Source organism: Cryptotermes secundus, unplaced genomic scaffold, assembly GCF_002891405.2.
Source record: "Cryptotermes secundus unplaced genomic scaffold, Csec_1.0 scaffold962, whole genome shotgun sequence".
NCBI lineage: Eukaryota > Metazoa > Arthropoda > Insecta > Blattodea > Kalotermitidae > Cryptotermes > Cryptotermes secundus.
The window spans coordinates 605,049-626,371 of record NW_019720723.1 but is presented as its reverse complement, the minus strand read 5'-3'; the positions used below and the strand labels follow the sequence as shown (position 1 = coordinate 626,371).

Sequence of the window (21,323 nt, the reverse complement as noted above, 5' to 3'; positions counted from 1 at the left end):
GTGGGGATTCGTTGCGCTGACCACGTGACACCCTCTATCCGCAAAAGTTGGCACTAACTTCGCCGATAAGCGGCGGTCGCTCGGTCGGTATAGTTCGCTTGCGGACTAAAATCACGGAGTTTGTTTTTGTTACTAACACTTAACCGGTTAGGAAATGTATACACAGCTCAACAATTCCGACCCATTCGTGAACTCGTCATGAGCCGTCTCGAGAACTGTAAAAATTGCACGAAAAGAGTGCACAAAACCCTTTTATCTCTATGTTTGTTGGAAACATTTTTAGTTCCTTTAATTTGTATAGCGAGTTACGTTCCAAGTGCATGCAGACCGGTACTGATGTCATCGAGTTTTACGAGAAATTCCTCCATATAAAATTTCACGAAAACCAATTCAGCGGTTTACAAATTGTTACGTATGGGCAGACAGATCCGACAACATTTTTGTAACGTTTAGACACGAACACGCTAAAAAAAACATTGGACGAGACAAGGTACCATATAAATCAACGTTACGGCGGAAGTTCATCAAACCATGGATCCATAATTTTCGTAAGAGTCCGCAGATAGAGAACCGATCCTGCAGAAGTACATTTTCAGCCTTAAATAAGGAAAATTATTCTATATACGATGCCATCAAACACAGTCTCTGAACTATTGCATATGCATTGGATTTCATTCAGTTTACAATCCTATAATTCCATTCCAGAACATCTCCAACCCTCCCGCCTTGAACCTCCGGTGGGTATTGCCTTCAGCCTGCAATTTAATTTGGATTGAAGGATATATCCCTCCTTTGTGCAGGACAGAGACCTCGCGCTCTTGCAGAACTGAAAAACTCGAGAGGCTGCTTTATAGAATTATATGAGAAATAATGTATCCCTGATTATATTGCACAATACAGCCACCAGGGGACGGGTGGTATATCCGTTGCAAGACACAAACTGTCATCCCAAGTCGTCTGCATCTGCTGGCTTACAGGAGACAGTTGTATTCGAGACGTGAATAAAGGGGCAAAAGGGGGAACCCTACCAGAGAAAAGTGGTCAGAGTTCTGGATACAGATCCAGAGGTCCGGGTTCGATTCCCGGCGCTACCAGATTTTCTGAGAAGTAATGTGTCTGGAACGGGGTCCAACTCAGCCTCGTGAGGATAACTGAGGAACTATTTCAAGGAAATAGCGGCTCCGGTCCAGAAAACCGAGATTAACGGCCGTGGGGGATTCGTTGCACTGACAACGCGACCCCCTCTGTCGCTAAAGTTGGCACTAACTTCGCCGACAAGCGGCGGTCGCTCGGTCGGTATAGTTCGCTTGCGGACTCAAGTCACGGAATATTTTTTTTGTTTGTTTGAGGAATTACATTTTAACGTTGTAAACATAAATTTATGAACTTACTCGTCACTTGCTCCACTTTCAACCGAAGCGGCCTGTCTTACTACCGTATTTACGCATGTATACGCCGCGTGCGTGTATAGGCCGCAGCACAATTTTCAGACAGAAANCCCCCAATACTTGTTAATACGTAACACGTCTAGTAGATGTTACAGAGCTAGCGCACATCTCTGATCACATTTCTGAATGCCCTATTTCGTTTACTTGTTCCAAGTCCAACACGTGACGGTTCGCAGGACTACTGTATATTCACAGGGGAATTCCCGTGCCTCGAAGCGGTTTTATTGGAATTCAATGTTCCATAATGAGTCCACGGGCCTCTAAAAATGAATGCGCAAAGATGAACAGCACACGCTTGGTTTTAGTTGGTAGGAAATAAAACTGATTCTGTATGAAGGTGAAAGGCAAACAATTATGTCGGGGAGGGAACTGGTAAACTGGAAATAGCTGCCGCCAAATTACCGCCTCGTATAAAGGCTGCACGTGAGCAAACGTCAAATGAAGGCAGAGTTGACATCGCTGCATGAGATGCAGTCATGTCCAATTTACGTAACCTTGCCCTCCCTGGTCCGCTGTGTAAATGGTTACAACTCATCTGACCTGTAGCATATTCGTGAAGGATTTCTGTCAAACAGACTAAATGAAGACCCTAAATGCATCTCACAGTCCAAGTGCGCTCCTACAAACAAACGAAATGACGACTCAGTATCAATTTGAAGCTTGTGTGAAGACAGATCGTATAGATAAAAAGTAAATGTAGAAATTTGGTTTCGACAGTAACAGAAGAGAAAACCGCGGAGAAACTAAGAAAAGATTAAATCTGGGGAATGCTTGCCACCATTCTGTTGACACCGCCTTGTCTTCAAGTATACAGAATGACATATATGTCTACAAAACCTAGACAAACGGCCGTAGGGATGCGCTGCGCTGACCACGCGACACCCTCTATCCGCTAAAGTTGGCACTAACTTCGCCGGCAGGGCCGCGCCATAGCTCAAGCGGTTAGTCGCTGGCTTCCCACCGCGGCGGCCCGGGTTCGATCCCGAGTCTGGTCACGTGGGATTTGTGATGAACAAAGTGGCGCTGGGGCACGTTTTCTCCGAGTGCTTCGGTTTCCCCTGCCAATCTTCATTCCACCAACTGCTTCACAGTCACCCTCACCTGTCATCTGGGGCTGGTACAATAGGCCAGAAGTGGACGCAGTACAAGGGACTTAGGCCCACCCCACTAGCAATAAAAAAACTTCGCCGGCAAGCGGCGGTCGCTCGGTCGGTATCGCTCGCTAGCGGACTAAATCTACGGAGTATACAGAATGACATATAAACAACAACTGTACATGCTACTAAGGGAAGGACTAGATTGAGGGGTGTTCGCGAGCAGGGCGCTGATAATATTTGGACCTAAGAGAGATGGACGTGACAGGAGGATGGCGAAAATCACGCAATGAACACCTCCATAATTCGTACTCTTCAAATAATATTTTATAGTGTTAAAATGGAGGACGATGAGATAGGCGGGACCGCGTCTTTTATTGAGAAAAGAGAGAAACAGATACAAAACTTCGTCGGAACACTTTTAACAGAAGAGACCACTTAGGAGTGTACAGAAGATATCATAACATAGGGGCAAGCGGTAGCGCAGTTAGTCGAGGCACTATGCAGCAAACCGGAAGGTCTCGGGGTCGATTCCCGATGAGGACACTGGATTTTACACTTGACCTAATCCTTCCAGCCGCACTATGGCCCTTGGGGTCGACTCAGCCTCTAACAGAAATGAGTACCAGGAATCTTCCCAGGGGTAAAGGTCGGCCAGCGCGTAAGGCAGACGACCTCACCGCCATCTGTGAGCCGACTGTCTAGAAAATGCGGAAACTTCAACGTCTCTCAATCCTATGGGCTTCCACGGCCTGTTACGGGGATAGTTTTACCTGCACCAGTGGCATTTCTGGAGAACCGTGGCCTGTTACACAGCAGAGCTGCTCTCTTCAAAAGTTTCTCAAACACGTGCACAACTACAATGAGGCATCGGTGCAAATCAGTTCTGATTTGAATGGACAACAAATTGCATCGTGCCAATAACTTTCAGTATATCATATAAACACGAGTTAGTACTTCGCAGCACATAATCGGCTCAGACTCCCCTCTGAAAAAGTTGTAATACGTACACTCCCATGTACCAGGTTGCACTGAAAAATTGCTACCACATTCCCGCGTTCCAGGCTCCATCCAGCCTACCAGGTAAAAGGCAAAGCTGTCCCTAAGCTTACCTAATTAAGCATTATGTCATTAAGGAATATCAAGGAGATGATGTAGAGATCAACATTTTCTTGACCTCGGCACTAGTTGGGAGGCGAGTGGTCAGCTTCACGCCCAGGCCGCTTTACCCAAGGGGAAAGAGCCCCAGTTCCCAATTGGATAGGAGGTTGGGTGAACCCCAGAACTGGTCTGGACGACGTGGAGAAGAGAAAATTCTTGATCCTACCAGGACTCAGAACTCCAGTCCGTAGCCAGTCGCTATACCGGCCTACCAGGATGCACACAGAAGTTGTTACCAACGTTCTGGAGGAACTTCAAATCTCCATCTTCAGGTCACATGCCTTTTCTGAAACGCTGCCAAACGTATACTAGACTACACGGCGTCACGTCCCAGAAGACCGAGAACCCCACATCTCACAGTGCTGAATCTGCCCGGTAGATTTTAGTTCAGCCTGTACTGTAAGCCTTAGAAATAATAATAATAATAATGATAATTTAAGAAGCCGTCTGTTGTCCCAAAACATAAACATTAGAATATACAAAACTACGTATAAAACTCGTATAATTTTGCCTGTGGTTCTGTATGGGTGCTGTGAAACCTAGTCTCTGACATTAAGGGAGGAACATAGACTGAGGGTGTTTGAGAACAGGGCGTTGACGAGAATATTTGGACCGAAGAGAGATGAAATGACAGGAGGTTGGAGAAAACTGCATAATGAGGAGCTCCATAACTTGTACTCTTCTCCAACTATAATTAGAATGAGCAAGTCAAGGAAGATGAAGTGGGCAGGTCATGTAGCACGAATGGGGGAAACTAGGAATGCGTATAGGATATTAGTGGGAAAGCCAGAAGGAAAGAGACCACAGGGAAGACCAAGGCGTAGGTGGGTGGACAATATTTGAATGTATATTAGAGAGATAGGATGGGATGGTATGGATTGGATAGATTTGGCCCAGGATAGGGACCAGTGGAGGGCTCTTATGAACACGGTAATGAACCTTCAGGTTCCATAAAATGCTGGGAAATTATTGAGAATTGGCGGCTCCTCCAGAAGGGCTCAGCTCCATGAGTAAGTAAGTAAGTAAGTAAGTAAGTAAATAATATAAGAAGCTACACGGTCAGTCGTTTAAGTAACAGTTGAAAAAGCTCAGGTGTTTTGTATCATAATTAGGTGACCTTGATGTTTTGTATACTAGGAAGTATAACTGTTGGACAAGTAGGTTATCGTTAGCCTATGTTATTTATCGAGCCCACGTCTTATGCGACGAACTAAAAGATATCAAACCTCGGCTCCTTTCATGATCTCGTATTGGGATTATCATGACTTTCCATAGAGATGCATACTGGAGTGCTTACTCGTTGAATTGAAAAAAAAAATCAACGCTTATAGGCACTGACGAGTTGCAATATTTTTCGTACGATAAATCTCCTTAATCTACAGAACTGCACTATATGGTACGTGAACCACAGTTTTAAGAATAATCTCGATGTGAAAGAGGTCGGCGCGGGGCGCGGTAATTTCTCCCTGCCACATCACATGACTGGGGGAATGTCCAGAGAGCATACTGTAATGCAGTGCTGTCACATGAAATATTTCATTTACCATTTAGGGTTCATGTTTCTGTAGTAAACTGGCTACTGAACTGTGCGGGTAATGTATGGCGTAAGTTTATTAATTTCAAAGTTCGCCCGATAATTTATTTTAACCATCATTATCGAAACAAATTACGTCAAGCGTCCAGTAGGTTCGGCTAGGGCAGTGCCACAGGTACTGCACTGTTCATAAATTGCACAGCAATTTATCCCATTGCTATGTATTTAATTTATCACAATGCTATGCATGTATACAGAGCCGGAATAGCGCAGTCGGTATAGCGACTGGCTGTGGGCTGGACGACCGAGGTGTCTGACTTCGAGTCCCAGTAGGGTCAAGAATTTTCTCTTCTGCGCGTCGTCCAGACCGGCTCTGGGGTCCACCCAACCTCCTATCCAATGGTTACCGGGGCTATTTCCCCAGGGGTAAAGCGGCCGGGGCGTGAAGCTGACTACATCTCCAGCTAGTGCCGAGGTCAGAAAATGTGGACTTATACACCCAGTCCCCCATACGCCTTCATGGTGTAGTGCTTATTAGTTAAGCACAGGGTGTAGTTGGTTGAGGGGCTATGCTACAAGTCGGAAGGTCGCGGGTTCAAGTCCCGATGAGGTCACTGGATTTTTTCAATTGACCTAATCCTTCCAGCCGCAATATGGCCCTGGGACTGACTCAGATTCTAACAGAAATGAGTACCGGGAATTAATTAAATAATTCTTCTGGGGAGTAAAGCGCGGCCGGCGCGTAAGGCTGACAACCTTACCGGCATCTTTGGGTCGATTGTCTAGATAATGTGGGACCCTCAACGTCTCACAATCCTACGGGCCTTCACGGCCTGTTACGGGGACAACTTCACGTTTTATGCATGTATACACCGACGGCGTGCAGTTTTCTTTCAGTCCCTGTGGATGTAACTTGACACACTGGAAGCTTAAGCTGTTCCGTATAGGTTACATAAACATAAAATTGGAAATCGTTAGAAAGTGGAGAAAAATCTGTGACATCGCACTGTTATGTACTTATGGCATAACTATGGGCGATTCCGTAACTTCGGGGCTGCAAAGTACCCACTCGAACTGTGGCAGGAAGTTGGTAAACAAACATAGCTTGCCCGACTCGTGGCACGTTTCGCTTCGAAACGCTGAATCAGCAGGTGCGACAAGTTTATTGAAAGCATGAAGATATGCTGACTGGCAGAAGTCTTCCATTACATACTCATCAGGTCGCTGACTATGGCAAGTCGAATGTCAAACATTTTATCAATTGCCAACGTAGGTCATACCCGATAGCCTACCGACGCCGTAACTATCGCACTGCAGACGGAAAACCTCATCACAGACTGCATCATTTCGTCGTCGCACTCCCCTGCAATTAAAATTAATACACATCCATCGTTATTACTGACGGCTAGGGAGATGCTTACAGGGCACCGACCTGAGGCTAGATAAATATGACATTATGTAGCTTAGCTCAACCCCAAATGAGAATGTAGACAGTGTAAACAAACGTAGGCAATAGCGGATCCCCCAGTGTTACAAGTTTATTCCCTAGAACCGGAAACGCTACTCCACCACGAAGCCTGAACCTCCTCCTCGAAGTACCCCCCAGTCCAAGTCCATACCGTCTCTTTAAGCGGGTATTAAATTCCAGGGTGGTTGACGTAACCTCAACCACCCTGGAATCAGGTGTAACGTTGAATTACATGAGAGGATGGTTGCGTTCTGCCTACAACAAGGGGTTGTCCAGGCAGTCAATAGGAAATACCGAGGAAGAAACTGAAATCTCACTCTTGTGTAGCTCCTGCATAGTTTAAACATATAAAAGGTAAAGTTAACCCTGTGCTTAACTTATCTGGCATGACGCCATGAAGGCGTATGGGGGAGTGGATGTATAGATTCGCGTTTTCTTGACCTCTGCACAAGTTGGAAGTGTGTGGTCAGCCTGACCCTCTATAGCTTTTACCACGGGGAAAGAGCCCCAGGTACCAATTGGATAGGAGGCTGGGTGGGCCCGAGCCGGTCTGGAGGACATGGAGAAGAGAAAATTCTTGGCCGCACCGGAACACGAAATCCGACCCCTCGGTCGTCCAGCCCGTAGCTAGTCGCTATACCAACTGCGCTATTCCGGCTCCCGAATATCTAAAGAAGTTAATTAACCCTGATGGAGGAACCAGATTTCTGTCTTCTGGAATGTGACGCCGTGTGATTTGGTAAATAAGTACCAACGTTTTAAAGGAGCCGGGTTAATCGCAAATAACAAGCTCATATATAATTCGACACTACATAAGAACAACATAAGGATTCTTATTCACATGAAAGAAACGTTAGATTAAAAGTGTGTCGGAACCACTGCTTAGACGGTCTCTTCAGTGAAAGCTTGATAATGAATAATTCAATGATTTGTCATTTGGGATTGGTGATTTCGGTGCAGGCAATAAAACCAAGAAGCACATCAACCGCAAGACTCCATTATTCACGAATATGGATGAATTTTAATCTGTTTATTGCTGTTGATGTATTCTTTACCACGATGTCTTCGGGACCACAGTTTGAGATGCAGCATCGTAGGTTTTCCAATCATTGCCATGGTAGCATACCTCCCTCTTGTCTGTAATGGTAACAGTTGACCATTACTATATATTATGCGGCTACCGCTGCCCAGAAATCCACACTCATTGTGGGAGGTCAGTTCCTGGAACTACCAACAGATGTCTATTACGAAGCAAACCGATAATCAGATTTCACTCACCCTTCATTCATTCCCCCTCAACATATCACAGATGGCATAACCATTTATTGTTGGAAACAGCCCTTGGGGTGTGTATGTGTTGACCAAATTATTCCAATGGATGACTCGCTAAGCTGTACCAAGTCCCTTAAATGACGCTCCACAACGAACGGAGCTCCAGTAAACCTCTTCTTTTTCCGTGTCAACCCCTCACTTCAAACCTTGGTTAATTGGTTCCAGTAAGCTAATTACAACAATGGGCGGAATACGATTAGGTTAAGGGTTTTGATGCTTCAAAGTCAAGGCACCTTCCAGCAGGCATCGGATAATTAGAACACGCCTTCCCAATACTGGATGAACGAAATGTCTGAACAGAATATTGTGGAGGAATACGTGAGCAGAAAACACATAATCAACACAACTTTTAATTTAACATGAAATGAACTAAAATTTCAAGCAGCAGCATGCTTACTGATTTGATAATATTGATTTTATCGTCTTTAACAATAGCACACTCCTGGTTAGAAACACACCCTTTGATACCCATAGAACTATTAAATAACGACAGACCTCAATGAAAGTATTGCCACTGGCCCTGAACACTAGTAGAATATTAAGCGAAGTCATCTGAATTTTTTCCAAATTCTAAGCAAACGAGTAGGACTACGAAGCTCCATGGATAAGAGCTTTTGGGACAATGGCGCTCTATCAGGTAAGTTTCTGGAGTTGAAGCCACCAAAGTTATTTCGCACTGGCGACTATTGTGACTATGAACAAAGGAGAAGCTGTCTGAATGGGAGCGAGTCTTGCAGAAATGAAATTGGAAAATCACGAGTGGTCCAGCCCTAGCGAATGTTACCATCCCCCAAATTTTCTGCTGTACTGGTTTTAGCGGTAACGTAGTTGGTTCAGGCGCTATGCTACAAACCGGAAGGTCGCGGATCGATTCCCGATGAGGTGGATTTTTTCAATGTTCCTAATCCTTCCAGCCGCATTATTGCCCCGGGGTCGACTTAGCCTCTAACAGAAATGAGTACCAGGAATACACCAGGGGGTAAGGGGCGGCCGGCGCGTAAGGCTGACAACCTTACCGCCATCTGTGAGTCGATTGTCTAGAGAAAATTTGGGAGCCTCGATGTCTCACACCCCTATAGGCCACCATGACTTGTTACTGGGATAGCTTTACTTTTACTGGTTTTAAGGTTGTGTTGAGTTGCTGTGAGGAAAACTGTGCTGGTGGTGATATGATGCACATGGAGAAAATCAGTCACGTGAATGCAGTGACCAGGATTCGAACCCAGTATATACTCAAAGAAAGTTTCTAGTAACGTATTACAGTTAATTAATACCAATAATTGTAATCATTATTCTCATAAGATATCAATTAGGGCCAACACTTGGTGCTCTAAAAATTGTTTCACGCTCTTTAGAAATCTAAATAAATCGATAGTTGTGGTTCGATGTCTAGTTCGGGAACTGCATCTTTTCCTCAATTACTAACTGCAAATATACATAACTCAATCAGAGAGTGGGCTGAAATCGCAGACACATCCTACCGAAAGTTTTATTTTTTTCTTTCAGACACGTCCCCAATACATTATCCAATCGTTTGTGCGTGTACAAGACATTACTTTACTTACTCATGGAGCTGAGCCCTTCTCGAGGAGCCGCCAAATCTGCATCTACTCAAGAATTTTCCAGCATTTTATGGAACCCGAAGGTTCATTAGAATGCAGTTAAATAACGTCAACTAAATATGTACTTTTGAAAACTAATGGAAATGAGCAATTATTACATTTAATTTAGTTGTAATTATAGGAGGTTTCAGCCATATGAAAATCGGTTTGTATTTGAACGCCTGCGTATGAACCAAAGAATGCGATATTATCGAACAAACAACACCCGTACTCGTATGTACATTCCGCAGTGGGCCATATAAAATTTGAATTAGATATTCATAAATATACGTGTATGAATATCTAATTCAAATTTATATATATTCGGTTAATGAAGGGTTGATTCTAGTTACCTCTGAGGTTTGGGGTAAATGTCTTAGTGGATAATGAAGAACACTTTGTGTGGAACAGCTTAACCAATCTCCGTGGTGATGCCTACTAACAACTCTCTCATGAGACTTCCTTCAGTTTTTTTTTTTTTTAATTTTCAGTACTTACCAGTTTTTGAATATCTCAGATGCAAACGGATACCAGTTTAGACCAGAATTATTCTTCAAATGAACCAGATATTGCCAAATTTTGATTAATCCACCCCAAACGAAAACATTTACTGTCCTAACCACACCCCCACAGATTTAAAGAACCATAACTTAGAAAAAGCAACAGTTCCACTCGGAGCATCTTAAATCACTCTTCACTTCAGCACGAAACCGGAAACACAGTCACGCAGTTCACAATACTGGAAACTGAATGTCAGGAGCAAGTAAACGAAGATGTGCCTCCTATTCTGCCTCTTACACAAACTACAATTTCACTCTCTTACCCCCTGCCGTCACTTTGATTCCCACCCCCTCAGAAATTCTCTCTCTCTGCCATTGCCTGGATTCTGTGCTGCTTGGTTGTCCTATTGATTTTTAGCCTGACGTGTGCGCAGGTTACACCACGCAGCTCTGTGAATTCCGCACCCTAACCTCCTCTGCCACTTCCACTACCCTCATACAGATCGTGTTTTGTCTATGAGGGTCGATAGTTGTAACAAAGGCGCATGCGCTAGTAGATTGTTTTAGATGCTTCTTTTGTTTCGTTACAGCGACTGCTGTGGTTATTTAGTCTTATGTTTTATAGCGGGAAAACACATATGATAATATATAGCCAAACATAAAGACCCAAAAAATATTAAAGGCTTGGTCAAGACCATGCCTTATATTCTAAGTCCGGCTCAGTAATTGGCTAGACCCACACTCTGTTGGTTAACTCGCGATTCTTGTTGAAAGCTGTGAGATGTGACCCAGCTGACTAGCGGCAGCCATTATGGTGTACCGTTAACACAGTTAAAAAGAAAACACTACCTCGACTCTCGCATGAGCCAGACGGATGGGCGCGTTCATTAACGGACAGAGGCAGACTGAACTGACAACTCGACGGCATATAGTTTGCACGTAATCAGTCGGACGGGGCCAGTAGTTTGGCGGGACAGTAGGAAGATAAACAGCGACGTACATTTCCACAGATACAAGCAAGGACAGACGGCAGGCCAGACAGACAAACACTTAAGGCTACTGAACCCACCCCCATTTGTATGCTATGAGTTCACCCTATGTATCGTAGCAGTCATAACACATGTCTCAAGGGAATACAATACTTAGAACCGAGGGGGAGTGAAATGAAGGTAAGGTGGTTGGGGGAAGGGTGTTGTGTCCGTCAGGCGATGAGCTATTGTTACTGGAATCCGACCTACCCTCTTGATCACCCTCCCACGATGCTACAGCTACTACATAGAGTGTTAGTGGCAAGCAGACGATCCCCTTACTAAAGTGATGGCGTCGTTGGGGATTACGTCTGTAGCCACAGCAACAGGGACCTGAGGGCACGGGGATCCTGGACGCGCTGTTACCTCAAGGCACTCAACATTGAGAGAAACATTTCGATATTTCCTATGTTCACTACTAGGCGATCAGAAAAGCATCAGAGACGGGCAGTAAACCGTCAGTGGAGCAGTTACTCAGGGCTCATACGACAGTCTTACTGCTATACTGAGGTACTGCGGCCGTCGACACGACAACCAAGCAAATTAATTCTAATTTTAATAAGACATATCAATAGTTGAATCAATTTCACTGTATCATCCATCCCTACATGTTTCGATCCGTCACACAGACCAGTGTTTCTCAACCGCCGGGCCCTGGCATCAATTATACCGGGTCTTCGTCTTATAGAAAAAATAATTTGCCGAGCCGCAGTCTGTCTAAAGATGAGAACCACTGACATAGAGCATCATCAGATGGTTTGTAAATAAATAAAATACATCAAACTGCAAGGTTAAGTGGATCCATTTTTACAACGAAAATATAATAAATCTATATTACGTGAAAAAAAAAGATCAATTATACTTGTTGCTTAATTTGTGAAACAGGTTAAAATGCGGGGGACGTATATGTGGGAGCTGTTTAAGGGCGCAGTAGGAAGCGTCCGTGTACTACTACTGAGTGACAAAAGCAGTGCTTATCTATTGACAGTGCGATGTTTCATTTTGTAATATTACTAGTAGATCTGTATTCCTCAAGAAGTTCCTTTAAGTAGTAAAATAGAAGCCCTAAAGTTGTCCCTGTGCTTAACTAATTAGGCAGTGCGCCATGAAGGCATATGGGGAAATGGATGTATAGGTCCACATTTTATTGACCTCGGCACTAGCTGCAGGTGAGTGGAGAGCTTCACGCCCTGGCCGCTTTACCCCGGGGAAAGAGCCCCGGTTCCCATTTGATAGGATCTTGGGTGGACTTCAGAGCCGATCTGGACGACGTGGAGAAGAGAAAATTTTTGATCCTGTCGGGACTCGAACTCCGACCCCTCGGTCATCCAGCCCGTAGCCAGTCGCTATATCGACAGAGCTATCCCGGTTCTTTCCTCTAAGTGTGTGTGTGTGTGTGTGTGCGCGCGCGTGTGTGTGTGTAAAGTAAACATCAGTTGCATGCTTACGTATACTACTGAATTAACATTGATATAAACTGTGCGTTAAGAAACACGGGGGAAAACATGATTCACTCACTCCATGGAGCAGGGTGCTTCGTGAGAAGCTAACAGTTGCGCAGACTGTTAAGAAATTTCCTACCGTTTATGGATCCCGATGGTTCATTACAATGTTCGAAAGGGCCCGACTGATCCTATCCCTAGCGGAATGAATCAGGTCCACATCCTCACACCCTTCTTAAAGGTCTAGTATCCTCCCATTTACGTCTAGATCTTCCTAGTGGTCTCTTTATGATTTTGTGCCCATACTCTGCAAATTTTATCTTTCTCATGTATTCTACATGTCCCAACCATCTTATTCTCTTTATCTTGTCATGTTGATAATAATCTGTGAAGGGTACAGATTATGAAGCTACACACTGTGTATTTTTCGAAGCCTCGTACTCCAACTAGCGCAGAGGTCAAGAATACGTGGATCTATACATCCATTCCCCCATACGTCTTCATGACGTAGTACTTAATTAAACATAGGGACAACTTTACCTCTTCCGTGTTACTTCCTCCTATGCATCCACTCTCTTTAATATAGCTTGTGTCCTTCCCCTAATGTGGATGACCCAAGTTTCATATTCATATAAAGAGGCAGACGTAGCCCAATTATAGTTTTCTGTGGTTTATTCTTTATGCTTTTAGATATCAGACGGAAAATTATAATATTCAGTGATTAATGACAGAAAACATTCCCCGAATTGAATCCGCTGTCAATTTATTCGTGAATGCCACATGGTTATGAGCGGATATTCCATTAATTGGGCATACCGAGGAGAGAGAGAAAGAACTCACGGCTTATAGAACTGGTTTCGGCCGGGTTTAGAACGCATCTTCCTTGTAAGCAGCAAAGGCAGACAAAGTTCCTTTAAAAAGTGTGACTTCCCACCATTCTGACATTCCTAAGAGTTCATGACATCGTAAATACTTGAGTCTAACTTATTCGTGACGTGAAAAGTAACGAGTTTTGTGGTTTTCTTTCTAGTGGAACATGGTTTATGAATATTTTCACCAGACTGGAGAACCAAACCAACATTTCTTCATCCTAAAGTGCTAAATGTTCCACGAAGCAAATGCCACAGTACGTCACCCTGGAATGTGAAAGTGTCTGTCTGTCATGTAGTACATTAACATCATTCTTTTGTGTTACACTGAATTGAATCTAAGTTTCAAAGATGGCGAACTATGGGCTGGCGCAAGGTTTCTATACGTTGTGACGGCCGCGCACCATTAAATGTTATGGGACGTGTCAACACACATGAAAACGTCTACTACGGTAATTCGAAAAGCAAGTCCATTTAGTTTGTTGGCCATAAAAACATCAAACCCCAATTTTTCTGTCTCCACCTCGTCTCACCCTTAAAGCTCAGCTGTGGCTCCTTTAAATTTGAGGAACAAAGGGTCAGTAGAACCTATAGTCTTAAGAAGAGCAATCAGCCTTACTGCACAAGGTTACTTTTGCTGGACCCTAACGAATACTGTCACGAAGAGTTTCATGGAGGTAGGCGAAGGCCCAAATTGGGCGCCAAGGGGGGGGGGGACGAACGTCTATGTATTCGCAGTCCGTTTATAATGCAACAATTGTTTTATTCACCATTTAACATCCAACACAACATGTTTCGGCCATAGATGGCCATCTTCAGGTGTTTTAACGCGTCCGACTGTTACACTGTTCTGAAGTGCGTTAACATCGCGCGTTGGAGTCCCTTTAAAATATCATAAATAATTACAAGATTTGAGGCTTTCACGGCGGTGACTATGAAGAAAGCAGTCTTCTGGGATTTGGCACCGTGTACGAGTATATGTGGTGTTAACCGACGTTTCGGAGGAACGTATCGCCTCCATCTTCAGGGTAGAAGAAAAAATATAAGAAATCTGCAAGCGAAGAGACCGTGAGAACCGGTAAAAGCAGTCTGCTTGCAGATTTCTTATATTTTTTCTTCTACCCTGAAGACGGAGGCGATACGTTCCTCCGAAACGTCGGTTAACACCACATATACACGGTGCCAAATCCCAGAAGACTGCTTTCTTCATCATAAATAATTACTTAAAATCCATTAAAATTTTTCGTAAAATTCTATTCCACCTCATAAGGAGTGTCGTCCACTTGTTTAGAGTTGTGTGTTTATTCTGAAACTTTTTCTTTTTCATTTTTCATTTCCCCTTTCACCCTTGAACATACATTGTAAAATGATAAGTACTCGAAGAAGCAGAGCCACTGTTGAAAAGCTGAGAATCTCTCAGCTGGCCAAAAGTCGCTGCCTTTTACAAAACCCGAAGGCCGGCTACGAAGTTCACAAGAACCCGCCATGGAACCACATCCTGAGCCACTAGAATCCAATGCACAACCCCATGCCTATTTCTTTACGATCCATTTCAATGTCTTTCAATCTACGCCTTGGTCTTCCAAGTCCAAGTGGTGTCTTCCTTTTGTAATAAATGCAAATGAAATGCATCAACGACAGCACAAAACCAGTCACCTTCCATTTAAATGGGAACAAAGTTAGTGCCACCTGCGTTCGCGGAAACTTTCGTCCCAAACGTTGCATTGGTCAATGAGACAGAAGACTGGCGAATAGTTCATTTCGTAATGGTGATGTTTATGGCAGGAATCATTTATAGGAGAGGCAATCCACTCCTCGGCTGATGATATCGTACGAGACTATAAATTTCTGCAAGGGGGTTTTCAGCTGTAACCAAGCAACTGTCATGAAATCCATTTCAGCTCTGGTGGAAATATATCTCTCCAACACTGGCCTATGTCCTCACAGTTGCTGTTTCATATTACACTGGTCACTGGCCTTTAACTGGACCATGGCAGGCGTACGAGAGCATTTCTGGAATCCTGACTATAGCTTTAGACCTATGAGATAGACCAATAGCACTTACATTCAGGCAGACATCAGGGAACCAATTTAGATATATATAGCTGCTATCCTCGAGAATCAAACGCATTATTATAAAATGCATACAAATCATACACCGTTTCAAAAATTACTTTGAAGTTCAGATTTATAAACATAACCAAATAACGCGATGAAAAAAACGGCACATTTCCTGCCTTCTGCGTTTCACACATACATAGCACCATGGAAAACCAACCCCATGAACTGAGACCCTGAGACAATGATGGCTGCCCAGAAGATATAGAGGTCACTCACCTTTTTCGGAACCCTGAAAGTCGATAGGGTCCGAAACTGGCCCAGATGAATTCAGTTCATATCCTCCAACTACGCACAGGTCACCCTGATGGTCTCTGGTTGTGAAAACTTTCGGAGGCATACTTTAAACTGTAACCTGAAACTGGCGTTTTATTCACTTCGCACTTCTCCAAGTATACGGTCCACGTTTATGTGAATCTTTCTGAAAGCTCCCATTATATCGATATACAGCTTTTATTTTTGCTGGGTGTCTGCAATTGTGGCAACGGCCGCTGATTTACTGACTCCAACTACAGAGTTGTGATGCTTCTAGCACTACGTCTGCAGCTGTTCGTTAAAATTACTGAATAAATTGTCCCCTCCAAAGAAGGATACACGAGAGTCTCAGCTGGTTTCCGACCCTCAACGTAATTGATGACTATTGTTACAATGTTGATAACGTCATTTATTTTGAGGCTAATAGCGATGTTGACAGGATGTCGAAATATTCGATTAGAAAATGAGACTGAGTATATGTGTGAAACAGGTGTTTTTCTTGGGGAGGCATGGGAAACATGGGTATTTAGGTCGAGATATTTCGTGGTGGAAGACAGAGGGGAATCATATAGGGGTGGTTTGTGTAATGCTGCATATTATAATAGAATGCTTACTGATCTGAAATGTGTCTACAATGACAGTCTGTTGCCGCATTCTTTATGAAGCGAAGTAAGGGTAATAGAAGGGTCGCGTCATAGCTCAAGCGGTTAGTCGCTGGCTTCCCACCGCGGCGGCCCGGGTTCGATCCCGGGTCTGGTCAAGTGGGATTTGTAGTGAACAAAGTGCTGCTGGGGCGGGTTTTCTCCGAGTACTTCGGTTTCCCCTGTCAATCTTAATTCGATCAAAATCTCCATCATCATAATCACCCGGGGCAGGCTACAATAGGCCAATCTGTGGCCGCCGTGCCGAGTGGACCCAGTTGGACTCCACCCCCCACTATGAGAATTTCATTTTAAAAAAAGGGGGAACAGAACGAAGAAATTAAGTATTCAGCGCCATGGGAAACATTAATTAAATATTATCACTATTATTCATAATGTGTATATATTAACAGTCTTCAAGTGCATACAATCCCATCTACCACTTCTGCACTACATGTTTCGGCAGTATGCTGCCATCTTCAGGTGTATCGATCCGTCAACCATTTCACTGCTTGCCTTTATATGTCCATTTACAAATAATATTAAATCTGTATACGTCCTTACATAATAATAAAGTTTATGTATTTAAAACTTGTTAAAACCTATTATCTCCTACGTCATATTTTTAAATTCGTGTGTATTGATCATTCACATGGGGGTCGTTCTTCTTATGTTTCTGATGTTGTGCATATATTATGTCTTATGTTGTATCGTTGGATCCACAAGAGTAGAACACATCATAAGACATAATTTACACGCTTGGAAACCGGGATCGTTGGTTCGAATCCCAGTCAGGGCATGGATGTTTAGTTTGTGTGTGTGCGTTTTTCTGTGTTTGTGTACAGGTAGAGGCCTTGCGACGAGCTGATCACCCGCCCAAGGAGTCCTACCGAATGTGTAAGATCTAGAAAAACCGAAGTGAACGGAGAAGTTCATGGAGGTAGGCCTAGGCCTACTGGGGCTGTAGCGCCAATGAAAAAATAGAGAAAGAAAGAAAAAACTATGAAAGTGTAATCCAACAACATCTCTATCTCTCAATACACGGGTCTGTATTACACAGGTCAGCCGCATCCTGGTGGTCGGATTTTGTTGACAGCAGGAACATACTTCCATACCGAAAAGTGCAGTTTCATTGTCTGATAACCTTATAACGAGACGTGGTAATTCATGTGCTCTGAAATTCTATTTGTATATGCCAGTACAGTCCTTTGAAAGTCAATCGGGTTTCGGTTCCTCCGAAACGCTGACCGGCATTCACTGGACTGTACTGGGTTATATCCCACAGGACAGAACTGGAGAACCTCGTAATTAAAGTTAGTTTCCCTGCAACAGGACCTGAAGGTCCATAGGTTTCTGAGACGTCGAGGCTCCCACATTTTCTTTAGACAATCGGCTAACAGATGGCGATGAGTTTGTCAGCCTTATTCACCGGCCGCCCTTTACTCCCAGGAAGATTCCTGGTACTCATTTCTGTAAGAGGCTCAGTCGACCCCCAGGGCCATAGTGCAGCTGGAAGGATTAGGTCAGTTGAAGAAAATCCACCTCATCGGGACTCGAAACTGCGACCTTCCGGCTTGTAGCATAGTACCTCAACCAGCTACGCTACCGCGTGCCTCCTGTAAGAACTTCGCTTTCTATACACTGTATTCTAAGAACTAGGGTAAAGAAGAGAAGCTAAGTAAATTAGGAAGTGCGTCAGAAAGAAATCTGATTAAGCATCGGGACAGTGCCGTAAACGTAAATTTCAACTGACTGCTATGCTGCTTGGTACAGCCAGCTCATAAATTGATCAAAGTATTGTGAACCCTACTGCTTGGATGTGAGTTTCAGCTATCCCACTGTAGAGTCAGCGGCAGTAACTTCGAATCGTGACCAAGAAAACTTTAAAATTATGTAGACTTCATGCTACGTTTCAATAATAGATTACTTACACAAGACGCGGAGAATTTATCTATTCGAACAAAATAATAACTGTAAGATTTGAGGCTTTCACGGCGGTGACTATGAAGAAAGCAACGTGTAGATGTGGTGTTAACCGACGTTTCGGAGGAACGTATCGCCTCCATCTTCAGGGTTGAAGGAAAAATAAGAAATCCGCATGAGACCGTGAGAACCGGTACAAGCAGTCTGCTTGTTCGAAACATTTAGTTCTTGTCCCAGGCAGTGTCGTCACGCACACCTCACTTACATATATGAACATGTTTTGCGATATATACCCATCATCATGTACCATATTATATTGTACATAAGCCGGCACACTGCTAGACTTCACAATCCATTATTCGTTGAAGTTTTAACTGTTTAAAACTGGAGGTTAAAATCCAAGCTATGTGGTGTGGTGTTGATTGATAAGTGGTTCCAGAATGGGTATTCTCGGTCTATTTTACCAATCAGTACCACACCAAACAAACACAAGAAGAGAGCCTACAAAACAACTGCACCAAGCACCGAAAAACAAAAAACAGCGAAAGGAACCAATTTCTTTAACTGGTATTAATCTCGTATTAATGTATCAGAGCTTGCATTTCCAGTTTCCAGTTTCAAACAGTTAAGCTTGACAGTTCAGTGAATAATAACGGACTGTTAAATCTGTCAGTGTACCAACTCATGGACAATGCTTGTAGGTACTTGAAGATGGTTAAACTACTCGACGAAAAACATGCTGTCATATGAGTTAATACTTAAATGTAAGTGATTTTGCATAAAAACCACACGACATGGGCCATAAACTGAGTTATACATACAACTTAGTAAAATAACACACAAAAAAAGATCCTCACAAAGCAGAATTCCGAATTTGAGCCCCGTTTCTTTCTAATGAAATTTCATGGGTTAAGTTACACAGAGGTACCCCGCCGCCGCCTGTGCCCTGAGGTCGACTCAGCCTCTAACATAAATGAGTACCAGGAACATTCTTGGGGGTAAAGGGCGGCCGGCGCATAAAGCTGACAACCTTGCTGCCATCTATGAGCCGATTGTCTAGAAAATGTGGGAACCTCAACATCTCGCAACCCTATGGGCCTCCATGCCTGTTACTGGGATACCTTTACTCTTGTACTTTTTATCACGCCGCCTCTAACATTCATTCCACCAACCTATAAATTTACCACGCACTACTAAACATCACGAGAGGCAGATCTGCAAACCGCTTTGCGTCGGCGTCATTTACAGCTGTAAAATCTCATGCCAAGTTATATTTTACACCTTCGGGTTCTATATGTGATAGGAACACCTGCTTAATGAGCACAGCATCACACATCCTCCTCAGAGCCAGTGCATCCGCGGTTATGCGGTTCTAATGGAACTGCCATGAATCTCTGTGGGCGAGAAATACTTGAAATTTGCATCAGAATACCCAAAGAAAATTGATCATTCGCGGGACCTGGAGGAAGTCCTTTGTCATTACAAACTAGTAGGCTATTTACTTCCCACCTATGCATCAATGATTATTGTTAAATTATTAGGAGAACGCTATGTTTCGACATGACTGTGTCATCTGAAGGTCATGTGTGTAATGCGCACACTGTATTCAAATAATTCACATGTATAAAATTTGTTACCATTTTATTCAAATGGACATAATTCAATAAAACCAATGACGGATCATCTCTGTAGAGTGGTTAGCGTTCCTGCTTCATATCCCGGAGGTTCAGAGAGATTAAACCTTGGTCCGGAGACTTGCTAACCTGAGTAAGGTTTGTAGTGGGTTTCTTTCAGGCAAACGCACTGTTATAACGCCATATTAGGCCACAGCCGTTTCATTACACATCCTTTGGTATTCACTATTCAATAAACATCCTATCATTAGACACTACATAAACTGAGCTATTGAAATAAACCTTCACTGAGTAGAATGACACTCGTCAAGGTTGCTAAGTTCAGCGTTAAATAATTTGTCAAGTATAATTCTGCAAATTGTTGGCTCTGAGATGGTTACACCCCTCATACTGATTCGTCTGTTTCTTCGTTAAGTGTAAGTGGTGCTGTTTTCTAGGGGGTTTCCTGACTGAATTTACATACACATTTATTGTTCCCTATATCCAGCCCGCATTTCTAGACTTAAGCTCAGTAGTTCTGAATAATTAATTAAGCCCAGCTAATATCATGAAGCAGCATAAATTAACAGAGCAGCACACCCTAATGTTACACAAATTTATAGTATACATTAACATCCAGGGCCGATCACAGTGGCCGCAGGGTCTAAGTCATGAAATGTCTTCGCTCTGTCGAACACTGGGATCGTGGGATTGAATCCCACTCGGGGCATGGATGTCTGTGTGCGTTTATTCTGTGTAGGTAGCGGCCTTGAGACGGGCTGATCCCCGCCCAAGGAGTCCTACTGACTATGTATGGATTAATACACTGAAAAAGCGACCAAGGTCCATAACGGCTGTAGAGCCATAGATAGATTTCCCTTTGAAATGTAACTTAAGGTAAAGCAATCCCTGTAACAGGCCGTGGAGGCCCATAGGGTTGTGAGACGTCTAGGCTCCCACATTTTCTAGGCAATCGGCTCACAGAGGGCAGTAAGCTGTCAGCCTTACGCGCCGGCCGCCCTTTACTCCCCAGGAAAATTACTGGTACTTATTTCTGTTGGAGGTTTGTCGACCCCGGGGTCACATTACGGCTGGAAGGATTAGGTCAACTGAGAAATTCAATGACCTCAGTACATAAAAAACACAAAGATAATGTTCTCTAATGTGATTAAGAACTTTTCAAACTTACTTTCCATTCTGAGTCACCAGTCTTCCACTGTCCACGGCGACACTGTGGCGCTGGGATTTCTCCAGTTTCTTATTAACTGAAACAACAGACATAAGCAGAAGGTTACT

General features: G+C 43.6%; 1 protein-coding gene across 15 annotated transcripts in view; it reads right to left on the bottom strand.

Annotated features, from left to right (window-relative positions):
* The window catches only part of LOC111872418 (SH2 domain-containing protein 3C), a 224,133-nt gene that overhangs the window by 49,182 nt on the left and 153,628 nt on the right, over positions 1–21,323 (bottom strand). For 14 of the 15 annotated variants that reach the window (XM_023866387.2, XM_033754771.1, XM_033754765.1 and 11 more), the window contains one exon: positions 21,217–21,292. In XM_023866387.2, coding sequence (XP_023722155.1) covers positions 21,217–21,292 — 76 coding nt within the window. Of the gene's footprint in view, positions 1–10,136; positions 10,436–21,216; positions 21,293–21,323 lie in introns of those variants that run through there. The other variant, XM_033754776.1, reaches the window with a different exon arrangement.